The sequence below is a fragment of the Peromyscus maniculatus genome, chromosome 4 (genome assembly GCF_049852395.1).
Source record: "Peromyscus maniculatus bairdii isolate BWxNUB_F1_BW_parent chromosome 4, HU_Pman_BW_mat_3.1, whole genome shotgun sequence".
Taxonomy (NCBI): Eukaryota; Metazoa; Chordata; class Mammalia; order Rodentia; family Cricetidae; genus Peromyscus; species Peromyscus maniculatus.
Genome location: NC_134855.1, coordinates 11,602,891 through 11,627,863, shown reverse-complemented (window position 1 = coordinate 11,627,863; position 24,973 = coordinate 11,602,891). Strand labels below are relative to the sequence as shown.

The 24,973-nt window shown below is 49.8% G+C and overlaps 1 protein-coding gene across 3 annotated transcripts in view; it reads left to right on the top strand.

Moving 5' to 3' along the window:
• The window catches only part of Ak8 (adenylate kinase 8), a 130,925-nt gene that overhangs the window by 28,258 nt on the left and 77,694 nt on the right, over positions 1-24,973 (top strand). For all 3 annotated transcript variants that reach the window (XM_076569124.1, XM_006983366.4, XM_076569123.1), the window contains exons 6-10: positions 10,037-10,118; positions 10,810-10,881; positions 11,919-12,119; positions 16,232-16,363; positions 20,002-20,091. In XM_076569124.1, the coding sequence (XP_076425239.1) occupies positions 10,037-10,118; positions 10,810-10,881; positions 11,919-12,119; positions 16,232-16,363; positions 20,002-20,091 (577 nt within the window). The remainder of the gene's footprint in view (positions 1-10,036; positions 10,119-10,809; positions 10,882-11,918; positions 12,120-16,231; positions 16,364-20,001; positions 20,092-24,973) is intronic.

Below are 24,973 nucleotides of genomic sequence, written 5' to 3'. Positions count from 1 at the left end.
CAGCTCTGGCTCTTGGTGGAGGCCGGAAGCTGGGTTCTGTCTTCCTCCCTGAGAACCAAGGAAGTGTTGTCTTTACTCCACATAGAACCTGAAACGTCTCTTGGTGCTCACAGGTGAATTTCTTTTAGGCCTTGTGTGCAATCATGACAATTCTGATTTCACAACAAGCGGGGGGTGGGGGAGGGTGGGCACTGAGTGTGTTTCTGACCCTGAGTTTTAAGTTTACTTGGTAGGTTTCCAGAATCCTGTCTTAGTTAGTGTCCTATTGCTGTGAGGAGACACCATGACCACAGCAAGTCTTACAAAGAAAACATTTAATTGAGGTGGTGGCTTTCAGTTCCGTCATGGCAGGGAGCATGGTGGCGTGCAGGCAGGCATGCTGCTGGAGAAATAGCCAGTGTCCTACATCTTGCAGGCAACAGGAAGTCGACTGACTGTCACACTGAGTGAAGCTTGAGAAACTACCACAAATCTCCAGCCTCATTTTGGTCATAGGTTCTGTTCCCGATGTCCGCAGTACTTTACGGTGGAATGTTACCCAAGCAGAGAGCCCTATCCATTGCACAGAACCAGGGGACACTTGCTTTATTCCTCCTTGCAGTGTTAACTGGGTTGACATCCGTGGCTGTCACTCCATGGACATGGGCTCCTGGGCCACTGTGGAGGCTCAAGGACTGGTAGCTGTCACTGGCACACCCACAGCTCTATGAGGCCTCTGTGCTGATGCTACCAGGAAGGACCAAAGGAGCTGGAAGTGAATCGGAGGGTTGAACTCCTGGCACAGCCTCCAGGCAGAGCATGGGATTTTACCACCACATTATCAACCCTCCTTTATGGGGCTCATGGACCCTCAGGCTGAGGCCATGGTGAAGGTGATCTAAGGGTATGTATGGGTTGATGTCTGCAGGCTGAGCAGCAGGCTCAGTGTGGCTGGAAGAAGTGAGCTCTGAAGACACAGGAGGCCTCAAACCCCTCTCCAGCCACGGGTCAGCCTGCAGTTTTTCCTGGAGGAGTGTCGGGGCCCAGTTAGTTTTCAGAAGACAAAGTCATGAGAGGACAGAGGTTTAGGTTGACAAGTAGCTGTGGCCTTGAGTTGGGAGTGTGTGTGTGTGTGTGTGTGTGTGTGTGTGTGTGTGTGTGTGTGTGTGTGATTCAGAGCCAACATACACACAGGAAACTGAGGCTGGGAGAAGATTGTTGACCTCTGAGGGAAAAGAGTCAGGTGGAGATTAGGATGCTGTACCAGTAGCGGGGTCCAGACATGCTGGAGACAGCCAGGCAGTGGGGAGGTGACTGGTGTGCGGCCAGCGCCAGCTGAGGGAGGAGCCACTTTATTGCTGAATAAGCCCATGTAACTTGTCATCACCCCACTGCCACGCCCTCCCCAGTACCTCATGGGAACTTTGCTGGCTTTGCACTGTTTTAGGAAACTCACAGGATTCTAGCAGGAGAGTCCAGCTGTGTGAACAAAAGCAAATTATGGGTATTTTGCGGGGGGGGGGGGGGGGGGGGAGGATTGATTTGTTTTTAGATCTCTCAATATTTGGGCCAGGCCTTGAACTCCTGGCCGTCCTGCCTCAGTTCCCCCAGGGCTGGGATTAGAGTTGTTCATCGCTCCACCCCCATCCCCAAAAGAAATAACTATGTTTTGACATCCAGAGAGTCCTTAGAGGTGACTGATCGTCCTGGTTGGCTCCTGGTTTGTATAATGAATGCCGGGTTCATTCATTCACTCTCAGCTACTGGGCCGAGGAGCTAAGTTATGGTGTCCTGGACACACCTCCAAGCCCAGGGGCTTTGCTGGCTCCCCGTATGGGAGCACAGTGTGGTTTGTGTGCTGATGGCTAAAGCCGGGTTGGGGTACAGGGGTTGGGGGAGGGCACAGTCAGGCATGAACTTGCAGCAGTGAAAACCAACTCACCAGCACCCTTGGCTGGCTGAAGTATGTCTGCACCAGGTCCTGTTGGGGAAACTACCTGGAAGGCCAGCCTCTCCTCCCCACAAGCCATTTCTTTGTGGAGTTCTGCAGACCCAAGTAAGATTCTTTCTGCAGGCAGACAGAGATTAGTCTAGCTAGTTGAGAATGGTAATGTGAACCTGTATCCTCAGCACTGAAGCAAGGGGATCAGGTACATATCAAGTTCATGGCCAGTCTGGGCCCCATACACAAAGAACAGTTCACTTTTCTCAAAATTATGAGGGCTGTGATAAAACTAGTGAAGTCCGGCCCATCTCCTTGCTTCCTGGTCTTGTGGTGGCATCTTTTCTTTTAATGTTACATTTTCTTTATTTAGTGTGTGTATGTACATGTGTGTGTGCAGAGGTCAGAGAGCAACTTGAGGGGTCAGTTTTCTCCTACCACATGGGTTCTGGGAATTGAACTCAGGTTGTCAGGCTTGGTGGCAAGCACCTTTACCTCTGTGCCATCTCACTGGCCCTCCTTTTCTCTTAAGTGTTGGGGACCACCTCACATTTCATTAGAGAAAAGGAAGGGCAGTACGGGGTTTCTGATGCCTCTCACACTTGCTTTGGCCACTCAGACTTTGGGCCGAGGGGATGCGATTGGAATCCAAGCCCCCAGTCTCTGTTGGCCTCCTGGAGCCCTTGGACGAACCAGCCACCAGCTCCCAGATGCCTCCAACGGAGCCTTCTCTAGTGATCTTTAGTTGGAGCCAGGAGGAGATGGGGCAGTTCTGGGGGAACCCCCAGGGAGCCCCCACACTCCGGCTTCCCTTCGAGGAGCCAGGGAGGAAAGAGAAGCACATCACAGAGGCGGCGGCCCAGGGGGCAGCCAGGCTTCCCACAGGCCTTGCTAATTGTGCTTTGATAAGTCAGCAGAGCAGAAAGGGCCGGTGTTGTGCACAAAGCAGGCCGAGCCTCGCTGCATCAGGCCATGCTCCGCTGCGCCGCCCGCGCTGACTTCCCTGGGCTGCCTGGCTTCTCTGCTCCCCTCTCTTGCAGCCGTGACATCTGCTCAGTGCCTGTCCCTCCTGTGATACCGCGCCCCTTGCAGCTGTGCAGACCCCCAGCTCTGCGCGCAGTGCCCTGAGCATACGGCCTTTTTGATGTGTGATAAAACAGAGCCGAGCCACGGGGGTACGGTGAGCTAAGGCATCGGAATATCAATTAACCTGCCCGGAACAAAGCTGGGGCTCCGGTGTGGAGCAGACAACTCACTGAAGTGTCAAGAAGATGGATAATGTATTCTAATTAGGGGGTGCCTGATACCTCTGCACCAGACCACTCCTGGATGCCGGACCCTCAAACCTAGCGGAGCACAGTGGTGGCGAATGTCTCAGTGTCCCTGTCATGGCTGTCATCCATTGGTGTTTCCGGACTGATTACTTCTTGCTTCGCCAAAAGTGTTCTCAGCTCTGGTTGCCATTCCTTCTCAGCTCTGGCCGCCATTTCCCCTGGAAAGGGCGGTCCATTTTACAACTGTGCAGCAAGCCTCTGTGAACATGTGTGCTCTGGGGAAGAGGGCTTTCTGGGGGGGGGGGAGCGCTCACACTGAAGCCTCTATCCAGCCACTGTCCCTCCAAGGGCAACTGATATGGACCCACATGGACAGCACAGGGATGGAGGTGTCCACGCTGCGTGCCCTGTGGGACGAGGGGCTGCCGCTGCCGTACCTTAGAAGCCTCCTTCCTTAGTGTCATCCTCCAAGTCGTAGCAGGACTCCCTTCCTCTTCCCAAGGTCTCCAACCCACACAGGTCATCATCAGGCCAGGAGCCAGGGTGTCCCTTGTTTTACTGTCTTTTCCTGGTCATTGGGAACCTGGCTTTTGCTTGCGCGAAGTGGATGAGCACTGCTCCCGTGAAGAACTGGAAGACCTTTGGACCATGAGCTGAAACCTGCCATGGACTCATGCTCAGGGAGGCAATATTAAAATTAGGTCTTTCCAAGAAGGTCTGCCACTTCCACCTTCCAAAAGTGACTCAAACCTGCAGCTCCAGAACTAGGAAGGCTGAGGCAGGAGCATTGCTGCAGCAGGCATGAGGCTGGGCTAGTCTACATACCACGGCCCTGTCTTTAAAACAAAGAAAAGGGGGCTCAAAACTGAATGACCAGCTGGGCAGTGGTGGCACACACCTTTAATCCCAGTACTTGGGAGGCAGAGGCAGGCGGATCTCTGTGAGTTCAAGGCCGGCCCGGTCTACAGAGGGAGATCCAGGACGGGCACCAAAACTACACGGAGAAACCTTGTTTCCAAAAAACTAAAAGACAAAAAACAAAAAACTGAATGACCAGCTCCGGTGTTAGAGGAAGCAGTGACAGGGCTCATGGTTTCCACTCCCTCCACCCCATCATAGGATACGTATAATTGTGCAAGTGTGCATGCGTGTGTGTACAGCGCGCATGCGCACGTGCATGAGAGAGAGAGAGAGAGAGAGAGAGGGAGAGAGAGAGAGAGAGAGAGAGAGAGGGAGAGAGGGAGAGAGAGAGAGAGAGAGAAAGAGAGAATTTAGCTGAAGTTCCCAAGGACGCTGGTCCCCTCTTCCGATCTGGGAGGGAGGAAGTAGGCTGTAGCCATGCCTCGGCCCCTGCATTTGTTCGCATCTGTGGGTCCCTCTTCCTCTTGTCTACAGTCCAGCTTGTCTGTAACAAGGACTTGGGGGATCCAAAGCCATTAATTGTTCTCTCTCTCTCTCTCTCTCTCTCTCTCTCTCTTTTGGTTTTTCGAGACAGGGTTTCTCTGCGTAGCTTTGTGCCTTTCCTGGAATTCACTTGATAACCCAGGCTGGCCTCGAACTCACAGAGATCCGCCTGCCTCTGCCTCCCGAGTGCTGGGATTAAAGGCGTGTGCCACCACCGCCCGGCTTTGTTTTCTCTCTTTTGCCTCATTAGTTCTGAAATCAAGGCTCTGTGGCAGCATTCCTCTGTATAAAGGATGGGTTTTTTTTTTTCAATGTGCTTTAGGATGTAATTTGTTTAACTTTTTATAAAACCATCAGTGGGGGCTCTTGGCACCGGAATATTTCAATAGTGAAGAAATGTGGATGTGATAGCATATGTGTGCACACGTTGTGGGGGTCAGAGGTCAATGTCTGGTGTCATCTTCTATTTCTCTGAACCTTGATTGTTTGTTTGTTTTTGAGACAGGGTACCCTGTGTATCCCTGGCTGTCCTGGAACTCACTCTGTAGATCAGGCTGGCCTTGAACTGACCGAGATCGACCTGCCTCTGCCTCCCGAGTGCTGGGACTAAAGGAATGCACCACATTGCCTGGCTCCCCCTTATTTTTTGAGACAGTCTCTCACTGAACCTGGAGCTTTCCATTTCAGTTAGACTGGCTGGCCAGCAAGTCCCTGAGACCCTCTGGTCTCTAGTTTGCCAGAGCTGGGGTTTTAGGCACCACTACCATGTCTGATTTTTTAGGTGTATCCTGGGGAATACAGACTTGGGTACCCATGTTTGTGCATCAAACACTACCCACTAAGCCATCTCCCCATCTCTGTGCACTTTTGATTCTAAAGAAAAATGCCCTTTGCCAGGACCTGCTCTCCATCCTGTGAGCCAGGGTGGGTTCACCTATCAGTCCATTCTCTGACCACAGAGACACTGAATCCTCGGGATGACTGGGAGGAGGGTCTCTGGCGAGAGGAGGGCTTCTACAGCCTCCCTTCACTGTGAAGTGGACCGGAAGCCATTTGCCTGTTTGCTTTCACTCTCACAAAATTCACTTCATGCCGGGCGGGCGGTGGCGGCACACGCCTTTAATCCCAGTACTCGGGAGACAGAGTCAGGCGGATCTCTGTGAGTTCGAGGCCAGCCTGGTCTACAGAGTGAGATCCAAGACAGCCAGGGATACACAGAGAGTTTTCAATCTAAAGGTATAGATAATGTGTGTGTGTGTGTGTGTGTATGTGTGTGTGTGTGTGTGTGTGTGTGTGTGTGTGTGTGTGTGAGTGTGTGTGTGTTAACTCTAGGCTCTCTGGGCTTGAAAAGACTCTAGCACCTGTTAAACACAAAGATTGCTGAGGGACATACGAAAACAAAAAGGGAGAGGAGTCATTGACTTCTGCTGTGGAACATCAACTGCTCATGAATTAATATACACATTCGGTGCTGCTCCAAAATACTCAGAGCTTCTATCTCAAAACAACAAAAACGGTTTTGATGCTTGCCTGGAAGAATGCATTTTGAAAAAGAAGAGAGGATAAAATGTGTTCCGTTTAATATAAAACAATAAATTATAAAATTGTGGTAACTTTAAAGGTTAAATAAAAATAGCTTAGTAGTCTACAGGCAGTAAAAGGTGACGGGCAAGTTCATGCCAGCCATTACAGCTTGAGAAGAGAAGCGTCAGATGGGAGGGGCTTTTCCAAGGTTGGGACAGCTGGGAGCCTCGAGGCAGCAAGTTACATCTTAGCTTCAAGTGTTCACAAAAGAAAACATGGTTCTATTAAATAATAAGTGCAAACACATGAGAGAACACAGTTTAAATACGAGTGAGTATTCACCTCCATTCGAGGTAGGAAAGGCCTGTTTATGCACCCACAAACACCAGACTCCAAAGCAAGAGTGCAGGCACTGATTTAATAGAAAAACCAGCATGTTAAAAACAACACTGAAATACACTTGACGGCCTCAGGCAAACCTTGGAAAATATGGTGACAGTCTGCCTCAAATGGCTGCGGTAGTGTTTACCAAAATGGGTTCACTTCTTAGGATGTAAACTAAAGCAGTGCAGGCTGTAATTCTGTCTTGCTGGACAGGTTCCCCGCAGGGTAGTGTCCAGCATTGGTAACCACGCAGGGAATGGGGACAGGCGCTCTTCCATCAGACTTAGAAACTGTGGTGATGGGGCTGGGGAGGTGGCCCAGCAGTTCAGGGTGCTGCAGCTCTTCTGAAGGCCTGAGTTTGGTTCTCGGTACCCACATCAGATGGTTCACCATTGCCTGTAACTCTAGCCCCAGGGACTCTGGTACCTCTTTCTGGCCTCTGAGGGTATCTACACAGACACGACACACACTCAGACACACAGACATATGCAAAAAATAACTATCTTTAAAACAAAAAATTTAAAAGATAAATGTACAACAGTTTAGGTTGCTTTTAGTTTTTAAAGAAAAATATTTATTATGGTGTGTGTGCCGTGGTGTGTACTCGAAGGTCAGAGGACAACTTTGTGGAACCAGTTCTCTTCTTCCACCTTCCCATGTGTTCCTGGGATCGAACTCAGGTCACCGGGTTTAGTGGCAAGCCCCTTTCCTGCCCAGAGCCCTCTCACTAGCCCCAATATTTCAAGGATAACTGTGAGGCACTGGGATGTGCAGAAACACTGAACTTGACGCACCAGCGAACCGTTTTCTGACTGGGCTCAGGCGGCTGTGGACATTCCCAGTGGACGGGTTCAGAACACCCGGGATGTGCACAAATGCTCCTGCCATGTTAAAGAGCAGGTTAGACCTACTGTGCTCGGTGTGTGCTAAGAAAAGTGGAGTTTAGATTTGATCCAGGTAATATCTTTTGTCTGGTGTGTGTGTGTGATGGTTATTCTTGGTTGTCTGTGGTGCTATATTGTGTACCCTAATAAAATTCGCCTGAAGATCAGAGGACAGAACAAGCCACTAGATTAAACATAGATGCCAGGCACTGGTGGCACACACCTTTAATCCTAGCACTCTGGAGGCAGAGAGCCGTCTGGATCTCTGTGAGTTCAAAGCCACCCTGAACTACATGAGATTGTTTCAGCCTAGGAGAGAAACAGAGCCAGGCAGTGATGGCACACACCTTTAATCCCAGCACTTGGGAAGCACAAGCCTTTATTGGCTGGGTGGAGAAAGGTATATAAGGTGTGAGGAGGCAGGAACTAATTCTCTTTCAGGCTGAGGAGTTGGTGAGTTAAGAGGTGGTGGCCGTGGCTTGCTCTGCTTCTCTGATCTTTCAGCTTTCACCCTAATATCTGGTACTGGGTTTTTTATTATAAGACCTTTTAGAATATGTGTTACTATATCTGGAATTAACTAAAACCCAAGTGGCTAGGTATACCTGTGAGGAACTTTTTCTTAATTAAATCATTTGAAGTGAGAAGACTCTGTCCCCCCTTTTTTTGAGACAGTCTTACTATGTAGCTCTGGCTGTCCTGGAAATCACTATGTAGACCAGGCTGGCCTCAAACTCAGAGAGATTCACCCGCCTCTGCTTCTGGAGTTCTGGAATTAAAGGTGTATGAGCCACCATGCCTGGCCCAAGAAAACCCATTAATCAAATGATCTGGATTAAAAATCTTTTAATCCAGATCATTTGAGGTAGGAAGATAGACCTTTAATCCAAATCTTTTAAGGCGGAATAATTAATCTCTAATCTGGGCCACCCCTTCTGCTGACAGCCTGTAGAAAGGACATGGAGGAAGGAAGCTTGCTCTCTCTGCCTGCTTGCTCTGGCTGGCAAGTCCAGTCCTTCACTGGCACTAGAGCCCACTTCTGTGGGATTCCAGCGAACACTGAAGACCAGCTGAGACATCCAGCTCATGACTGAATAACTAAGCCATTATAACAAATCCTCTCTCCCACATATATAAAATATGTATATGTATTATAGATATGAACATATATGTCCATGTGTGCAGATGCACATGTATATGTACAAATGTGTGTGCACATTTCCTATAAAGGCAGGGGGCCTCAGGTGTTCTTCCTCAGAAACAACCATATACCTTGTTTTATGAGACAGGGTTTCTCACTGTCTAGGCTATATGGCCAGCTGGTCCTAGGGATGCACCTGCCTCCACCTCCCCAAGGCTAGGATCACATGTGTGCACTACCATGCTTGGTTTTGATCCTAGGGACCCCTTGTCTTAGCAATCCTGTATCTCAGAAAGACTTCAACACATGAAAGGGCTGTGCACCAAAAGATGTTCACTGCAGTATTATTTATAATGATGTATTAGGGTTCTCCAGAGTAACAGAACTAACATATATGTAATACACACACACACACACACACACACACACACACACACACACACATATGTATATATATATATATATATATATATATATATATATATATATATATATATATATTTGGGAGTTATTAGAATGACTTACAGGCTGTGGTCCAGCTAATTCAACAATGACTGCCTGTGAATCAAAGATCCCAAACCAGTAGTTGTTCAGTCTATGAGGCTGGATGTCTCAGCTGGTCTTCAGTAGATGCTGGAATCCTGAAGAAGGAGCAGGCTCTAATGCCAGTGAAGGAATGGGCAGCAGGGGTGGGGGTGGGGGGGTGGTTGGTGCTTCCTTCCATGTCCTTATATAGGCTTCCAGCAGAAGGTGTGGGCCAGATTAAAGGTGTGTCTTCCTACCTCAAAGATCTGGATTAGAAGTGGATCTTCCTACTTCAAATTAAGCAAAAGTCCCTCCCAGGTGTGCCCCTCCATCTTTGGGTTTTAGTCAATTCCAGATGTAGTCAAGCTGACAACCAAGAATAGCCACCACAGATGGTGAAAATTGATCACAGACTCATGAAGCTGTGGGTGAAGCTGGCACCATGGTCCAGTCACTTAGAGGATGTGGTATAAATCCTCAGAAACAGAGGCGGTGAAGGATGCTGGCATGCACATGCTGATGGTGATTGTGGCAGCCGTGGGAAACCAGGATGTAAGCTGCCTGCTATGATCATGTTCATGAGCTCTGGCTCTGAAGTGAGCAGCTGTGATGGGTGATGCAGCTGTCAGGCATGCTTCCTTTGTTGAAAAGGTTCCAGCCCTCTCTAGACCTTCTAAAATAGAATTTAAAATGGGGGGGGGGCTTCTCCGTGGGTAAAGGTGCATATTGCTGTCAACACCAGTGACCTGAGTTCAGTCCCCAGGACCCATGGTAGAAGGAGAGAACTAACTCTTAAAAATTGCCTTCTGACCTCCACATGTGTGCTGTGGCAAGTGCACACCTACCTACCTACACACACACACACACACACACACGCACATATACACACCTATCTACCCATTCACTCACACATGCATGCACAAAATAAATAAATAAATATAAAAAAAGTAGTAATGAACCCCCTCCATACTCCATCTAGGGCTGGATCCTGGACGGCATCCCTGAGAGGCGGGAGCAGGCGCTGATGATCCAGACTGTGGGGCTGGCGCCCAAGCATGTCAGTGAGTAGACCCCTGGCCCCAGCTGCCCTGAGGATGCAGTGTGAACCCTGCTCCTTAACACTGGCTCTCTCCCATCCTCTACCCTGGGCCCAGTCACTGCCCATGGGAGGGTTTCAAGGCCTGGGAATTCAGCAAGAAAAAGACACACTAAGCCGGGCAGTGGTGGTGCACGCCTTTATTCCCAGCACTCGGGAGGCAGAGGCAGGGGGATCTTTGTTAGTTCGAGGCCAGCCTGGTCTACAAAGTGAGTTCCAGGAAAGGTGCAAAGCTATACAGAGAAACCCTGTCTCAAAAAACCAAAAAAAAAAAAAAGAAAAGAAAAGGAAAAAAAAAGAAAAAAAAGAAAAAGACACACTAGGTGAAATCCAGCCACAAAGCTAAGTGTGTTGAGGGCTTGTCATTTAGAAAAGCAGGGTTCCTCATCTCAGGAATCCCCATGCTGTGAGTCTCTTTAGAAAACCAAGGGAAGGGTGGCAGAGTCGAATCTCAAGATGTCTACGCAGTGATTTTCCACAGTGAAAATTGATGGCCAGGGATGTTTTCCACCATGGACTGTCCTCGGAATGGTTTAGTGTCATCTGGGAGATGGGTGGCATGTGGGATTGAATGTCATCATACAGCAGAGGTCCCGAGGTTCAGACGTGTGGTGCCTGAGCCCTGCACACCTCTTGTTCTTTTCTTTTCTGCCCAGTTGTGCTTAATGCTCCAGACACGGTGCTGATTGAGAGAAACGTGGGGAAGCGGATTGACCCCGTCACTGGAGGTATGATGGTCCCACCCACCCCCCAACCCCAAGGGATTCAAGTACAGTGAGGGCATGCCCCAACCCACTCTTTGCTCTAGGCACCCCAGAGGGGCACACAGAAATCCCAGCAGGTGAGGGGAGAAAGGCATCTTGGGTGAAAGACAGAGTCTTGTTTTCAAGGAGCCAGACTCTCTGGGTTGACTGTGTCCAGGAGTCTGGGCTTGGGAGAGCTCACTTTGGGGCTCAGGGCCATGCACAGGGGACATGTTGCTAGGGTGGGGGGCCTGTGTCCCTCTTCCCAGGAAACTATGTGCCCCACACTGCTTGCCCCAAGTGTGGAGGAATAAGGCTCTCAAGTTTCCTGAGAAAATTGGCCTGTGCCACACATGGGATCTGAAATCGCCACATTGTCGGGGTTGGGGATGAGGGGAAGATACCTCTCTTGGGTTTGGTTTTCCCTGGACTTGGGGTGAGAGCTCAAATTGTTCTGAGGGTAAACTGAGTCTGTAGGCCCTTCTCAGTGCAAAGTGAGCACTCAGGGATCCGTGGCTGCCCTTAGTTCTGAGCTGAGGGGCACCACTGTCCTTTCCTTGAGATGAAGTGTCATGTAGTCTAGGTCAGCCTTGGGCTTGCTGTGTAGGGGAAGATGACCTTGAACGTCTGATCTTCCTCCTCCATTATAGAAGGCCTAAGACTAGAGAGCCACTTGAGGGCCCCCAGCTTTGGAATGTCCTGGAGGGAGAATGGTATGCCAGCCACAGATTTGAGAGAGTGTCTTGACTCCACCAAGTATGTAAATGTCACGAGCTGCCACACTTGGTTTATGAGGTGCTGGGAATTGAGGCACATTTGAGGCAAACACTACCAACCAACCCCAACCCCATGATTGTCTTTTTATTGTTATGGCAGCAGCTGATGTTATTCGTGCATCGTTGTATGTGAGAGCACTTGCTGGCTGGGCATGGTGAGCCACATCCCTGAGCAGTAAAACAGGCAGCGCAGCAGAGCCTGCAGCAGCCCTGGTGGGTGCTCTAACTCTGCCTCTCCCTGAACAGAGATCTATCACACCACCTTTGACTGGCCCCCTGAGTCTGAAATACAGAACCGGCTGATAGAGCCAGATGGCATCTCAGAGATAGAGACGGCGAAGAAGCTGCTAGAATATCACAGAAACATCATCAGGATTCTTCCTTCTTACCCCAAAATCCTGAAAACCATCAGCGCAGACCAGCCGTGTGTGGACATCTTCTACCAGGGTAAATACAGCAGGCTGCCCCACGTCGAACCGCACAAGGGCTGTGGCCACTCTAACCACCTGACCGCCCTGCTCATCCCACTATCCCTCAGGCTGGCAGCAGCAGTAGCTGGGGTGTGGGGAACCTGAGTGGCAAGTCAGTGATGGGCCATGCAGGGACACCTGGGTGTGACTATGTCCCCAGCCACAGAAGGTTTGGCAGCGTGTGGGGGTAAAGAACGGGAGGGACGTGATGGCAGCAAAGCCTTGAAGCCTGATGTTGAAGGAGAAGGAAGAGAAAACATATAAAAATTAGGACAAAAACAAACACATTCATTATGAACACGAAGCAGCCAAGATGCTCCACAAACCAGGATGAGCCAGCCACCCGCTGCGCACCACCATACCACATGGCTGTCCATATCAGTGATAGGCGCTCGGGGCAGCCTCGCAGAAATGCGCTATTTATAAATATTAAAGAAATATTTAAGTTTTGATGTCTCAAAATCCACTTATCTCCTCCTGTCTGATACCAGGGGGGAAAAGCATTTAAAGTGTTTTGACACAATAAAATGACAGCAGACATTTGAGGCCCTTGAAGGCCCCTTTCTCATGGCTCTTTCAGATCTCTTCAAGGGGGAAAAGTGAGGCGATGATGTATAGCTCAGCTTGTAGGGTGCTTGAAGTGTTGGCTTCCACATCAAGCCCGGCATGGTGGCACATGCCTGTAATCCCAGTGCTCAGCAGATGCAGACGGGAAGAGCAGAGGTTCAGGTCATCTCTGTGACACAGAGATTTTGGAGGCCACCCCAGACTGCATGGGACCATGTGTTTCAAAAAGAAAAGACAAATCATTTTAAGCCATGTGGCGGTACATCTCTGTAAGGCCAGTAGTCAGGATGATGAGGCAGGAAGATAGACAATTTGTGGCCAGCCTGGGAAGCAGAGGATCATCCTGCAGCAAAATGTCTAATTTGAATTTGAAAAAACTCACAGGGCTACTGTTGTGGCTTCACTGGTAGCGCGCTTGCCCAGGGTGCCTGTGGCAGTCCCTGCCCTAGCAAAGTAGAGACAGGGACATCAGAAATGCAAAGCCATCTTTAGCTGTGCAGAAAATTTGAGGTCAACTGGGGCTACGTGAGACCCTCTCGTACAAGGGGTGGGGGGGAAGCAATGTTTGTTCTGCGAGCATGAGGGTCTAGGTTTAATCTCCAGCATGTATGTAAAAAAGCCAGGTGTGACACTATATGCTTATAATCCCAGTGCAGGGAGGTACAGACAGACAGATCCCAGCTTCACCTCTTTGGTGTGCTCCAGGCCAGTGAGACTTTATTTCAAAAAACAAGTTGAATGGCTCCTGAGATTGTCCTCTGACAATCTCACATACACACGTACACACACCAAAAAAGAAAAGTGTCATTTTGATCGGGTGTGGGTTTCAGACACTTCTTTCAACCCTCTGCGGCCTTCTCTGGCCGGGGCCTCTCTGCACACTCTGAGTAACACCAGGCCCTCTGCCAGCTGCCAACACCAGTGGGCAGCATCTGGAAGGTGCTGCTGCTTGCCATTTCAGGTTGAGACTGCCTTGAATTTTCCAGAGCTCGGCATCTTGGAAAGATCTTTAATAGCAAGCATCAACCACGTTTATCTTATGCCACGGTTCCGAGTTTACACATTAATTACTTCTAAAATACTTAATTAAATTTAAAAGTTCATATGATCATTCATAAAGAATTCATGCCTGGAATTGTAAATAAAAATGTGAGCATCTAAATATTAATTATTATTAATTAATAATGTGGAGAGATAAATTGGAAATCGGGCTGCGAGATTCCCTCTGTGTTGTTTTTTTAATCTCAGTACATCCAGCAGCCGTCAATTTCCAAAAAGAATAACTGGATGTGGAGACTGTCTGGGGGATCGTTACTTCTAATTAACTTAGTTATTTACTGTAAATTAAGCATCATTTGTAAGCAGGCTGCTTTGCTGTAGTGTCTGTACTTTTCGGAGGTTCTGGACTACAGAAGGCCTGAGAGTTGAGAGCCATGGGAGGGTCCCCTGCTTTGGGCTGTTCTAGAGGAGGAATGGTACCCCAGCTGGAGCTTTGAGAGAACTGTCATGCCTCTACCAAGACTCCAGACAGCATTGACTGTCTGTATGACAGGACGAGAATGATAGCGCCCTCGTGGGACGGCAGGCCAAACCAGTGACTGTTTAACTCAGCAGTTCACATCACACGCTGTGATAGGCCCACGGTGGTGGTGACCACAGCCTTGGTGGTGGTCAACTCCAATTTACCTGTGCTGCTAGTTCTGAAAAGACTGTAATCCCTAATGACCCAGTGAGACAGTCCTGTAATGAGGCCAGAATTGAGGGCAGGGGAGGCAGCTCAGCCAGTGGGGTGCTTATGCAGGCACGAGGAACTGAGTTTGGATTCCCAGCCCCCATGTCTAAAACGCAGCCGGTGAGATGATTCGGCTGGGAAGGCACCTATCACCAAGGCTGACAATAGTTCAATCCCCAGGACTCACACGCTGGGAGGAGAGAACTGAGTCCCTAAAATTGCCCTTTGACCTCTTCACATACACTGTGGCGTGTGCATGTATACAGACAAATAAATTCAATTAAAAAAACATTAAAGGCTGGTCTAATGGCACAGGCCTGTAATCCTGGTTATGGAGAAGCAGGGACAGGTAAACTCCAGGTTCAGTGAGAGAGACCTTGCCTCAAAAGCTACAAGGTAGACCATGACTAAGGAAGACAACCAACACTGACCTCGAGGCCCCATATGCAGGAGCTTACCTGTGCATACACAGCCCCTCCACACATAAACAGACACACGCATGCCCATGGATAGACCACACACACACACACCCTGAGTCCAAAGTGTGTATAATGAACAAATGCTGCTGGCCCTCAACTGGCCTGCTTTTTGCTTCACCATACCATCCACCCTCCAGGGGAAGACATTTGACTATGTCTGAGCACATTTATTGGTTGTGCTATTGGTACCCAGTGGCAAGAGGCCAGGATGCCCCTCAAGCCAAGATTGGAAAATTCCGTAATAGACACACCTACAAATCCCCCCATAAGATGTCTTCCTGAAAGAGCCGTATTGGCCCAGCCCTTCCTCAGGATGGGATCTCCTTGACAAAGGAAGATTGGCAGGTGCCACTCACAGCTGGCCTGGCACAGGATAGCCTGGGGACCTTGGCAGGAGGTGAGGCCTTGGGAAGGAGACCTTGTCTTGAAGGCTGTGAGGGACTAGCTCAGATCTGCAGCCTCTCTGGTGGCCAGCCATCCTAGGCAGGTACCCGCCAGGCAGCTCTCTGGTGGCCCCTCTGTCTGCTCTCACAGCTCCCCTCTTCTGGGTGAGCACAGGAGGGGACCTGCTCCATGGGAAGTACTTCCTCCCTGAACTTTCTGGCATCCTGTGCCTTCCCACCATGAAGACTCCTCGTTGTTTATGATGTTCACCCTCCCTTCCCACCTCTTTCTTCATCAAATGCCAGAGGAGCAGCACAGGTCAGGAGAACATGGCGGAGTCTGCCCGCTCCTGTGACCTATTTCATTACTGCCTTTTTGGAGTCTTGAAACAAAGTTGGTGTCCCTGGAGTGAGGCCGCACAAATTATTCTCCACCAATTCCTGAGTCCTTTAGAAGTCCCTGCACACCAGGCCCCTTCTCAGCCCGACGCACTTATCAAAGCCTGTGTGTAACACACGGCACGTACCTCCCCGAGGAGACTGGTCCTGGGGCTTCAGGCTAGAGGCTCGGGCTGGATGAAGACTGGAAACCACCTAACTGAGCAGTAAATGAGAAATGCTTTCATGTCTAGGGCCAGCCTCCCACCTACAACACACTCAGCCCCAATTCGAATTGGGGGCAAACATGGCTGCCTACAGTATGCTGTGGAGCGATTCCAGGCCAGTGCTTAGAAACTGCATCCCTCCCTGGGACCTCGGTGCCTGGGCCCAGCTGTGCAGTTCTCCCCCTGATGGCTCCTGGATGGTCTGAATGTCAGGTGTGCAGAAGGGTCCTCCTGTGCTGCAAGCAGGCAGGGCCCACGCATGGGTGTGGACGGCCTCTTTTCTCAGGACCTGGGTTTGATATTCTCATATCTTCTTGTTCCAGCTCTGACCTACGTCCAAACTGGTCACCGATGCAATGCCCCGTTCACCCCCAAGGTGCTGCTCTGTGGGCCATTGGGCAGTGGGAAGAGCTTGCAGGCAGCCCTTCTGGCCCAGAGATACGGCCTAGTTGACAGTGAGTATCTCACCCGAAGTGTGGCTTCCTGGGGAAGAGACAGTGCCCATTCTCTTCCTTGTCTTGGTTCTTAACCCTCCCCACTTAGTTCACCTCTGTAGGGAACTCAAGTTTTCCTTTAAAGGGCATCATCATAAAGGCATTAACCAATAAAACACGTCCGCAGCACAAAGGGCCAGAACCTTTCCTGGCTGTCCATCTTCACACTGGAGCACTCTTCTCTCCGCTGTCCTCCTGGGTGTTTCCAAGCAGCCCCTCCCTGGCCCTGCTGTTTTCTTCACGGCCTGGCTCAGCTCCCCCCAACCCAGGTCACTGTGACGACAGGCAACACTTTCTGCACCAGAGGAAGACGCCTTGCTCTGCACAGTTTCAATAAATATTTTACCAGGCGGAGAGAAAAATATTGAAATCAGCTCTCGGGGTCTCTGCCGATGCAGTCCCAGGCGGCCTTGGCTGCTGGCCTGCGTTAGGGGGATCAAGGCCTGGGAAGGAGGGAGAAGCTGCTGCGGGTCCACAGCGCGGGTGCTGGGGACATTTAAAGGGCTGTCCCCGTGCGCCACAGCCCACCTAACCTCTCAGAAAACGACTTTCTCCAAATAGTCCACACATGCAAATATGTCTAGAGATAGAATATAACCATGGCCACATTTTGGTTTCTTTTGAGACTTGTCTTTTAAAGACACGGGGGATGAGGTGGAGAGAGAACCGTGCTGTTACTCCAGGCTTCAGTTCTTGGTAAGATGCGGGTTTCCACCTCTCCTTGTTCCCTCTCAGCCTGAAGAATTTCCTTTAACATTTCTTTCCCTTAACATCTGCCAGTGACAAATTCTCTCCCCTTTCATATGTCTGAAAATATCATTTCCTTGCCTTTGTTTCTGAAGAATGCTCGTTGCATATAGGAATCCATGTTGACAGACGTGGTTGTGTTTTCTCTCTCTCTCTGCACTTTGAAGGTGTCGTTCCACTGTCTCCTGGCCTGCGTGTTCTGATGAGAACTCGGATTATTTTTGTGTCCTGTCACCCTGCCTGTAGCAGCGTCTCCTCTCCCCCTCTGGCTGCTTTTAGTATTTTCTCTTGCTCGCTGGCTTTTAGCAATCGGAGTACAGTTACATAAAGGAATGGCTTACTTTGTGTTTATTCTTCCTGGATGTTATGTCTGTCAGCAAAATCTGAGATTCTGCCACCACTGCCTTCTGGGTGTTCTGCGTCCTCTGCTCCTCTCATATTTGCCGGGACTCTGGTGACGTGTGTGTTAGCCTGCCCATCCCAGCCCTGCCCTGCCCGCCGCCCTGTTCTGTGCTGTCTGTTTTAGGTTCTTCCTCTTTTCTTGCCTTCAGACCCACTGGAGACAGCCATGTTTCTCATTTACTAGATTATAGTCTCCAGTTCCAGGACTCTCATCTGGTCCCATTTTTCCGGTTTCCACTTCTCAGCAGGAGGTCCCCGTCTGTTTACTCATTTTAACTAGCTTTTCCTTTAAGGTTGAAAACGCACTTCTGCGCCAGTGCTCTGAAGCCTGGTGTGCTAATTCTGACCATCTATTGTCTGTTGATCTGATTCTGTAGTCCATTTAATTTCTTGCAAAGGTTTGCATTTTTTCTAATTTTCCCAGTAATTTTCATTTTCATACTTGGACACTTTAGTGCTTGTGTTGAGAGTGAATTTTGTGCTTCTGCATTAGGAATTTTAAGTTCGGGCCAGCAGGATGTCTCAGAGTTGAACTCATAGACTGAGTTCTAGTCCCAGATTGAACAAGATGGCTGAGAAAAACTGCCTCCTGAGAACTTTCTTTTAATTTCCACACGTGTGCCAAGACACCTGTGCATGCATGCACGTACACACACACACACACACACACACACACACACACACACACACACACACACACACGAAGTCCAGGTGACAAGGATCGAAGCCCAGGGCTACTTGTTATTGGAGCTGTAAAGTGTGGCTTCCTGTCTTTTTCTGGTTCCCTGGCTTCTTATGAAGGAACTCAAAGATGCTACCCACTGCTCCTCCCAGCCAGAAATGGAGGCTGAGCACTGCATTTGGGTCCCAGCCCTGTCACTTACCAGCTCTGTGACCTGAGTTATGAGCTCTTTGGGCACCAGATGACTGTCATGACTGAATAATCAAAGGGCAGTGAGCTTCACAGGCAGGCTCTCTCACACTGTCTGTGTCTTGTGTTTTCCTCAGCTGGAGAAACTGCCCGCTACTCAGGCTATAGTGCCGTGAGCGCACTGCCAAGGACTAAGTCTGTGGTAGTTGGTCTTTGCTATGCAGATCATTTCAGGGTTTGTTTTGGTTTCTTTAGCATGGACAAGAAGATCCTTAACTGAAGGTTATAAAGCCAAGACTGTATGACTGACAACTCAATACAGCTTTTAAGCCTTCTGGCTGGGACTGGAAAGATGGCTCAGTGGTTAAGTGCTACATGACCATGAGGGAGGGTGTTTGGTCCACCCACCCACGTAACAGGCCAGATGTCCCATGCATGCATGTATCCCCAGCTCCAAGAGGAGTGGAGACAGGAAGATCTCTGGGGCTTGCTGGCCTCCAGCCTGGCCAAGATACATGGAGCCCCAGGTTCAGAGAGAGACCCTGATTCAAAGGAATAGGCAGAGAGTGAGAGAGGACACCTGATGCTCTCTTCTGACTTTAGTACACATGCACACACACACACACACACACACACACACACACACACACACACACACACAAGGGCTGAGGAGATGCTCAGTGGCTAAGAGAATGTTCTACTCTTACAGAGGATCTGAGTTTGGTTCCCAGTACCCATGTCAGGTGGCTCACAACTGCCTGTAACTCCAGCTCCAGGGGATCTGACGCCCTCTTCTGGTCTAAGCAGGCATCTGCACACATGTGCACAGACACACGGGCATACACATTAAAAAACAACTCTGGCTTTGGAGAGGCATGAAAGCCTGTAGGTTTTTGTTTGTTTGTTTTGTTTTTCATTCAGTCATCACTGACCGACCTCTCCCATGTGCTGGCCATGGCTTGAGGCTGAAGAGACAGTGGGATAAGACAGAAAAGCCCTGCTGCTGTGGCCATGCAGCCAAGGGGATGAAGACAATGGCAGCCAGCAGGTGGCTCCAACAGAACCTTCAGTTATGACTTAGTGTGCTTGGGATATCCCTTGGTCCTTCCCTGAACCCACCATCCCTCAAGCACCTTGCCAAATGGAAGGGCTGGGGTACCACCATGCTCCCCGACCTCCTTGCATCTTGCACCGTGAATGTGAATGCAGCAGCATGTCCCCAAACGCATGCTGTTCCTCCACTGCAGCCCAGAGAGTGCCAAGTCTGCTTGGCAGGTCTGGGTGTAGCCAGGGCCCTGCAGGAGCCTCCCTGTCAGCGACAGCCTCGTTAGTGTCTTCCCGAGCGGTCCATTTTTAATGTGCTTTGGCAAATGCATTCCTTTTCATTCTGCTTCTTCCCCTCTCTTCATTTCCAACTTCCTTTTTGATATTTACTTCCTCTCGGACACCCCCCGCACACGCTTTTATATTTTTTTCAGCGACCTTCCCACCCCAGCAGGCAGTGTGAGCCGGAGTGCCTTTTTTCCCATCCTTCTTTCTATTTAAAATTTAACGGTGTCTCCACTCCTCTCCCCCTCAGTCTGCTGCGGGCAGCTGCTGAAGGAAGCTGTGGCAGCCAAGTCAACCTTCGGGGAGCTCATCCAGCCGTTCTTTGAAAAGCAGATGACAGGTAGGCCACACTTTCCACTAACTGCCTCAGCCTAGTGGCTGGCTCCAGGGCAGGTGCTCTGTCCACCTGTGGGCATAGGTCGGGGAAAGGGAGGCCAAGCATTTGGGGATGCAGACGTGCTGTGCTTGTGTGTAGCAGGCTTTCTTGGACCGCCAGCCCCCAAATCATGACCTGGAGACTTATTATTAATTATGAATGCTCAGCCTTAGCATAGGCTTGTTTCTAGCTAGCTTTTTTTTCTAATTTAAATTAACCCATTTCTATTAATCTATGTGCTGCCTCAAGGCTTTTTTTTTTTTTTTTATCTCATCTATGTACTGTCCATCCTGCTTTCCTGCTTCCTCCATGTCTGTCTGTCTGGCTGGCTGGCTCCCAACAGGCTGGCCCCCAGGCTGGCTGGTCGGCTCCCATTTCTGCCCACCAGCCCCACTCATCCCTCCTCTGCCTGTTGGCCATTCAGCTTTTTAATAGACCAATCAAGTGCCTTAAGCGGGCAAGATAAAACGGCAACACATTTTTACATAGTTAAACAAATGCAGCATAAATAAATGCAATACATCTTTACATAAACAAATGCAACATATCTTTACATAGTTAAACAGTTATTCTGCAATGCGAACAAATGCAACACATCTTTACATAGTTAAACAAACATTCTATTCCACAATAGTTGTGGCTTGTTTTTTTAGGGAAAGCCAAGTGGCATCCACGCCTGGTCCCATGCCAGACAAGTCACACTTGTGGTGGCTTGCCACTAGTGGTTTAGAACATTCCATTTCTTCTTGTTTAGAAGGTTCGCTTTTCAAAAAAAAAAAAAAAAAAAAGAAGGTTCGCTTTTCACAGATGGCCCAGAGGACAGCTTGCTAGGGAAGCAGGATCAGTTGGCCTTTCCAAGTACCCTGTGTCATCTACAGTCTGAAAGCATTCCTGGATCTGACTCTCCAGAAAGGGCACATCTGGACTTCCTGCAAGGCCAGCTTCCTGAGGCAGGGAGTGCTGGGCAGCGTGAGAACCAGTGTTCTCTGCAATGCTTTCTGGCCTGGTTCAGATTCTAGTACTGCCCCAACCAGCCGTCATGTGGCCCCAAGAAACCCCCATGTGTCTCTCAAAGGTCCAAGCATCTTGGCAGTGAGATGGAGAGAGGAATCTATGTGTGCAAGATTGTCATGATCACTGCCTGGACCATCCATTTATGGGGCCCAGGATAGCAAGGGCAGCTGTACTGCAATGCAGCCCAGCTGGTAGAGTGCCCTGCTAGGCATGCATGAAGCCCAGGGTTGGATCCCCAGCATCACATAAACTTGCATGGTGCTGCACACCCAAAATCCTGGCACTTGGGAGTTGAACATTACTCTCAGCTACATAATGAGTTTAAGGTACTCTGCAGATTTGTGCACTGAATGAATAATGAACAGGATGCCAATGCATGTAGCTGGGTGGCCTTGGCTTTTGCCCTGTGCCATACTATTCATGACTATGTGAAAAACTAGGTCCACCAGCAAACACCTAGGAGATCAGAGATTAAGACAGTGGCCAAGCCAAGGGACAGAGCAAACAGTCACAGATTTCCCAAGGGATGTACAGGGACCCTTTGACCCTTCCTGTAACATGTCCACATGCCCCCCCCCCAGTAAGCATTTGAGTAATTTCCAAGTTTACAACCCCTGGGTTATTTTATGAAGTGTGTTTTCTCATGCCTGTAAGCTTGACAGCATGCCCAATTCTCCATTGAGGGATTAGATCAAAAGTCATGCCCATTAGCAATGGCATATGGACTGCTGTCCCTGTGGCATGCCTATGTCAGAGTGCCCGCTTCCTCCATCTCTTTGCCACCAGCATGATCGTCTGCTGCTGCTGATGTAACAGACCGTGTGGTTCAAGACAACACAAGTTTATTTTATTATGGAGGCCAGAAATCCTGAACCAGAGGGTTGTCCAGGCTCTGGTCAAGACTGTACACCTGCCTTCTTCTCCCAGCATCTAGAGGCTTCCGGTATCCCTCGGGCTATTAGGCCCTCCTCCCCTTTTGAAGCCAAGCAGTGTAGCATATCTGTGTCCCAACTGTCACTCCCTCGTCTCTGTCTCTCTCTTCTGCTTCTCTCTGTGGACCAGGCTGGCTTGAACTCACACAGATCACACAGAGGTAGCCCCTGCCTCCCGAGTGCTGGGATGAAAGGTGTACACGCCACACCCGGATATTCCTGGCTTCTTTCCAAGGACTGAAGTGGCTCACACGGATGTGCAAACATAGAAAGGAAGCTCCAGTGCAAAGCAAACCCACGGTGCAGACCGGAAGCACCCTGTCACAGTGTCACAGGAGGGGCTGTTGTTCAGGGCTTTCTTTTCTAGGGTTTCAGAGAAGGAGGAGTTTGGTTGCTGAGGAGCGTAGTGAAGGCTGGTCTCTGTTTTCATGAATAGATCTGGATTGTATAAACCTTCCTTCTCATAATGCATCTGGTTTTAACCACACTCACTTAGGCATAGGCATAGATGCTAAATAGAGAACTTGTTCTTCGAGGACACAGTTTTTCTTACTGCACATACACCTAAAACCAATCTAATCTGTCCCAACCCGCAGCCTGTAGTTGTTGGGTTCTGTCCAGGATTGAATGGAAATGGTGTGTTACAAGGGACCACTAAGGGGAGTGTACTGGTTAGTTTCTGTCAACTTAACCCCAGCCTAAACATACCTGGGTAGAGGGAACCTCAACTGGGAAGTTGCCTCCATCGGATTTGCCTGTGGCCATGTCTGTGGGCTTGATTGTTGATTTGTTTGATTGTTGATTGTTGTCTTTCTTGATTGTTGATTGATGTGGGAGCCCACTGTGGGTGGTGCCATCCCTAGGCTCAGGGCACTGGGTCATAGAAGAAAGGTAGTTGAGCAAGCCATGGGGAACAAGCCAGTAAGCAGCGTCCCTCCATCACTTCTGCTCAGTTCCTGCCTCTGTGGCTTCCCTCTGCCCTGGCTTCCTTCCATGATGGGCCATAACCTATATGCCACACAAACCCTTTCCTCCCCAAGCTGCTTTGCGTCATGGCATTTATCAGCGCAACAGAAACCAAGCTAGGACTGGGAGTAACCTGTTTCCATCATCTAAACAGGCATAGGTGCAGCTCGATGTGGGGCGGGAGTCCTTAGGCTGCTGAACAGGCTGCTGAGTGTGTTGTGCATGATCCAAGCCAAGCGGACACCGAGGTTGCTAACCTCTTCCTTATGCTTGCTGCCTCAAGGGTATAGATGTCCACTGGGGGCTGGGGGAGTGCTCTTCAGCCTGCCAGAAAAATAAGCTTTGCCCATCTGTTTTTAATTGTGACCACCTTTTGATTGCAAGTGAGGTTGGTAAGGTTGAATAGAATTTGGTAAGGTAATTGTTCTGTGTATTTCAGTTTTTGTGAATTGCTGTAGCTTGTGGCTTGTGTTTCTCTTTTCCCAGTGTTTGTTTATTACCGCGCTGGGGATAGAACCCACAGCCCGGCACTAGGCGGATACACTGCCCCTGCCCCACACCCTGGCCCGCAGTCAGCGTCCTTTGGGCTCTTTGCTTGCCTAGGCTGCTTTACAAATGCTCTTAAGTATAAGTATTGTTGATTCTCCCACCAGGTCCTTCCGCCCACTGTAGACTTCAGGTCACAGGCTGGTTTGGAAGATTTGGTATTATTGCCAGGAGTGTGGCAGCTTGTCCCCGCCCCTGGCAGTGACAGTGGGGGTGCCACTGTCACCCAGGAGATTCTCCTAGGGTGCTGTTTATTGCTTCTTTGTGGGGTCCTGAGGCACAGGCCCTCTAATTTTCTTCCTCTGCCTTTCTCATTGGGTGTGGATGCCAGGCTTTTGACTTACTCAAACCATATCTAAGGCGTAATCAGGAGCAATGGGGAGCTTGGCCCATTACTGCATACAACGGCTCCTTCAGCCTCCACCCAGACAAACCCGAGCTGACAGGTGTGGCTTTCACTGTGGTCTGGGGCCTGGTGACTATGGAGACAGGTGTGTATTTCTCTGGATGGCGTCCTTCCTTGGTGTTTTGTGCTGTTTTACCCCTCCACAGCTTTGTGTGTTTAGACAATAGACCACTAGCTGTTCACGCTTCCTACAAATGAATGACACACCCAGCGCTCTCAGACCTTCCCAACAGAAGCAATACACAGCACAGCAAGAAGTGCATTTACATAACATGACCACTCAGGGCCTCATTAGTGGGCTTCGGAGAGGCTGCCAAGCCAGCCAGAGCGCTGGCCTTGAAGAGGGGACATGTGCACCGCTCGAGCTGGAGGGGCCCCTTCCCAAAATCTGGGGCGGGGTGGGGGGCGCTAATGATTCTCCACAGTTGAGTTTTGAGAGGAGGATGAGACGGAACAGGGGACTGCCAGACCATCCACAGCCAGGCCTACTTCTTGAAGGAGGCTGTCTGAGAACCAGTGATGTCTATGAGTCAAGAATGCCCTAGCCCACAGGTGTCTTACTGCTCAGGTTTGAGGAATGTTCCTGAATCCTGGCCCTGTGATGGTTAGTGTTATCTGTCAACCTGACATGATCTGGCATTACCTAGGACACAGGCCTGAAGGCACACCTGTGCAGGGGTGTCTTAGTTGTGGTAACTAATGCAGGAAGACCCATCTTACCTGTGAGCAGGAACATCCCTGGCTGGAATGCTGCCCTGTGTAAGGGGAGAAGGGGGCTGAGCAAGGGGCAGCCTGCATTCATGGCTCTCTGTCTCCTGATTGTGGCTGTGATGTGACCAGCTGTGTCTTAGTCAGGGTCACTATTGCTGTGAGGAAACACCATGATCAAAGCAACTTGGGGAGGCAAGGGTTTATTTGGCTTAGCATCCACATGGCTGTTCATCATCGAAGGAAGTCAGGACAGGAACTCAAACAGGGCAGG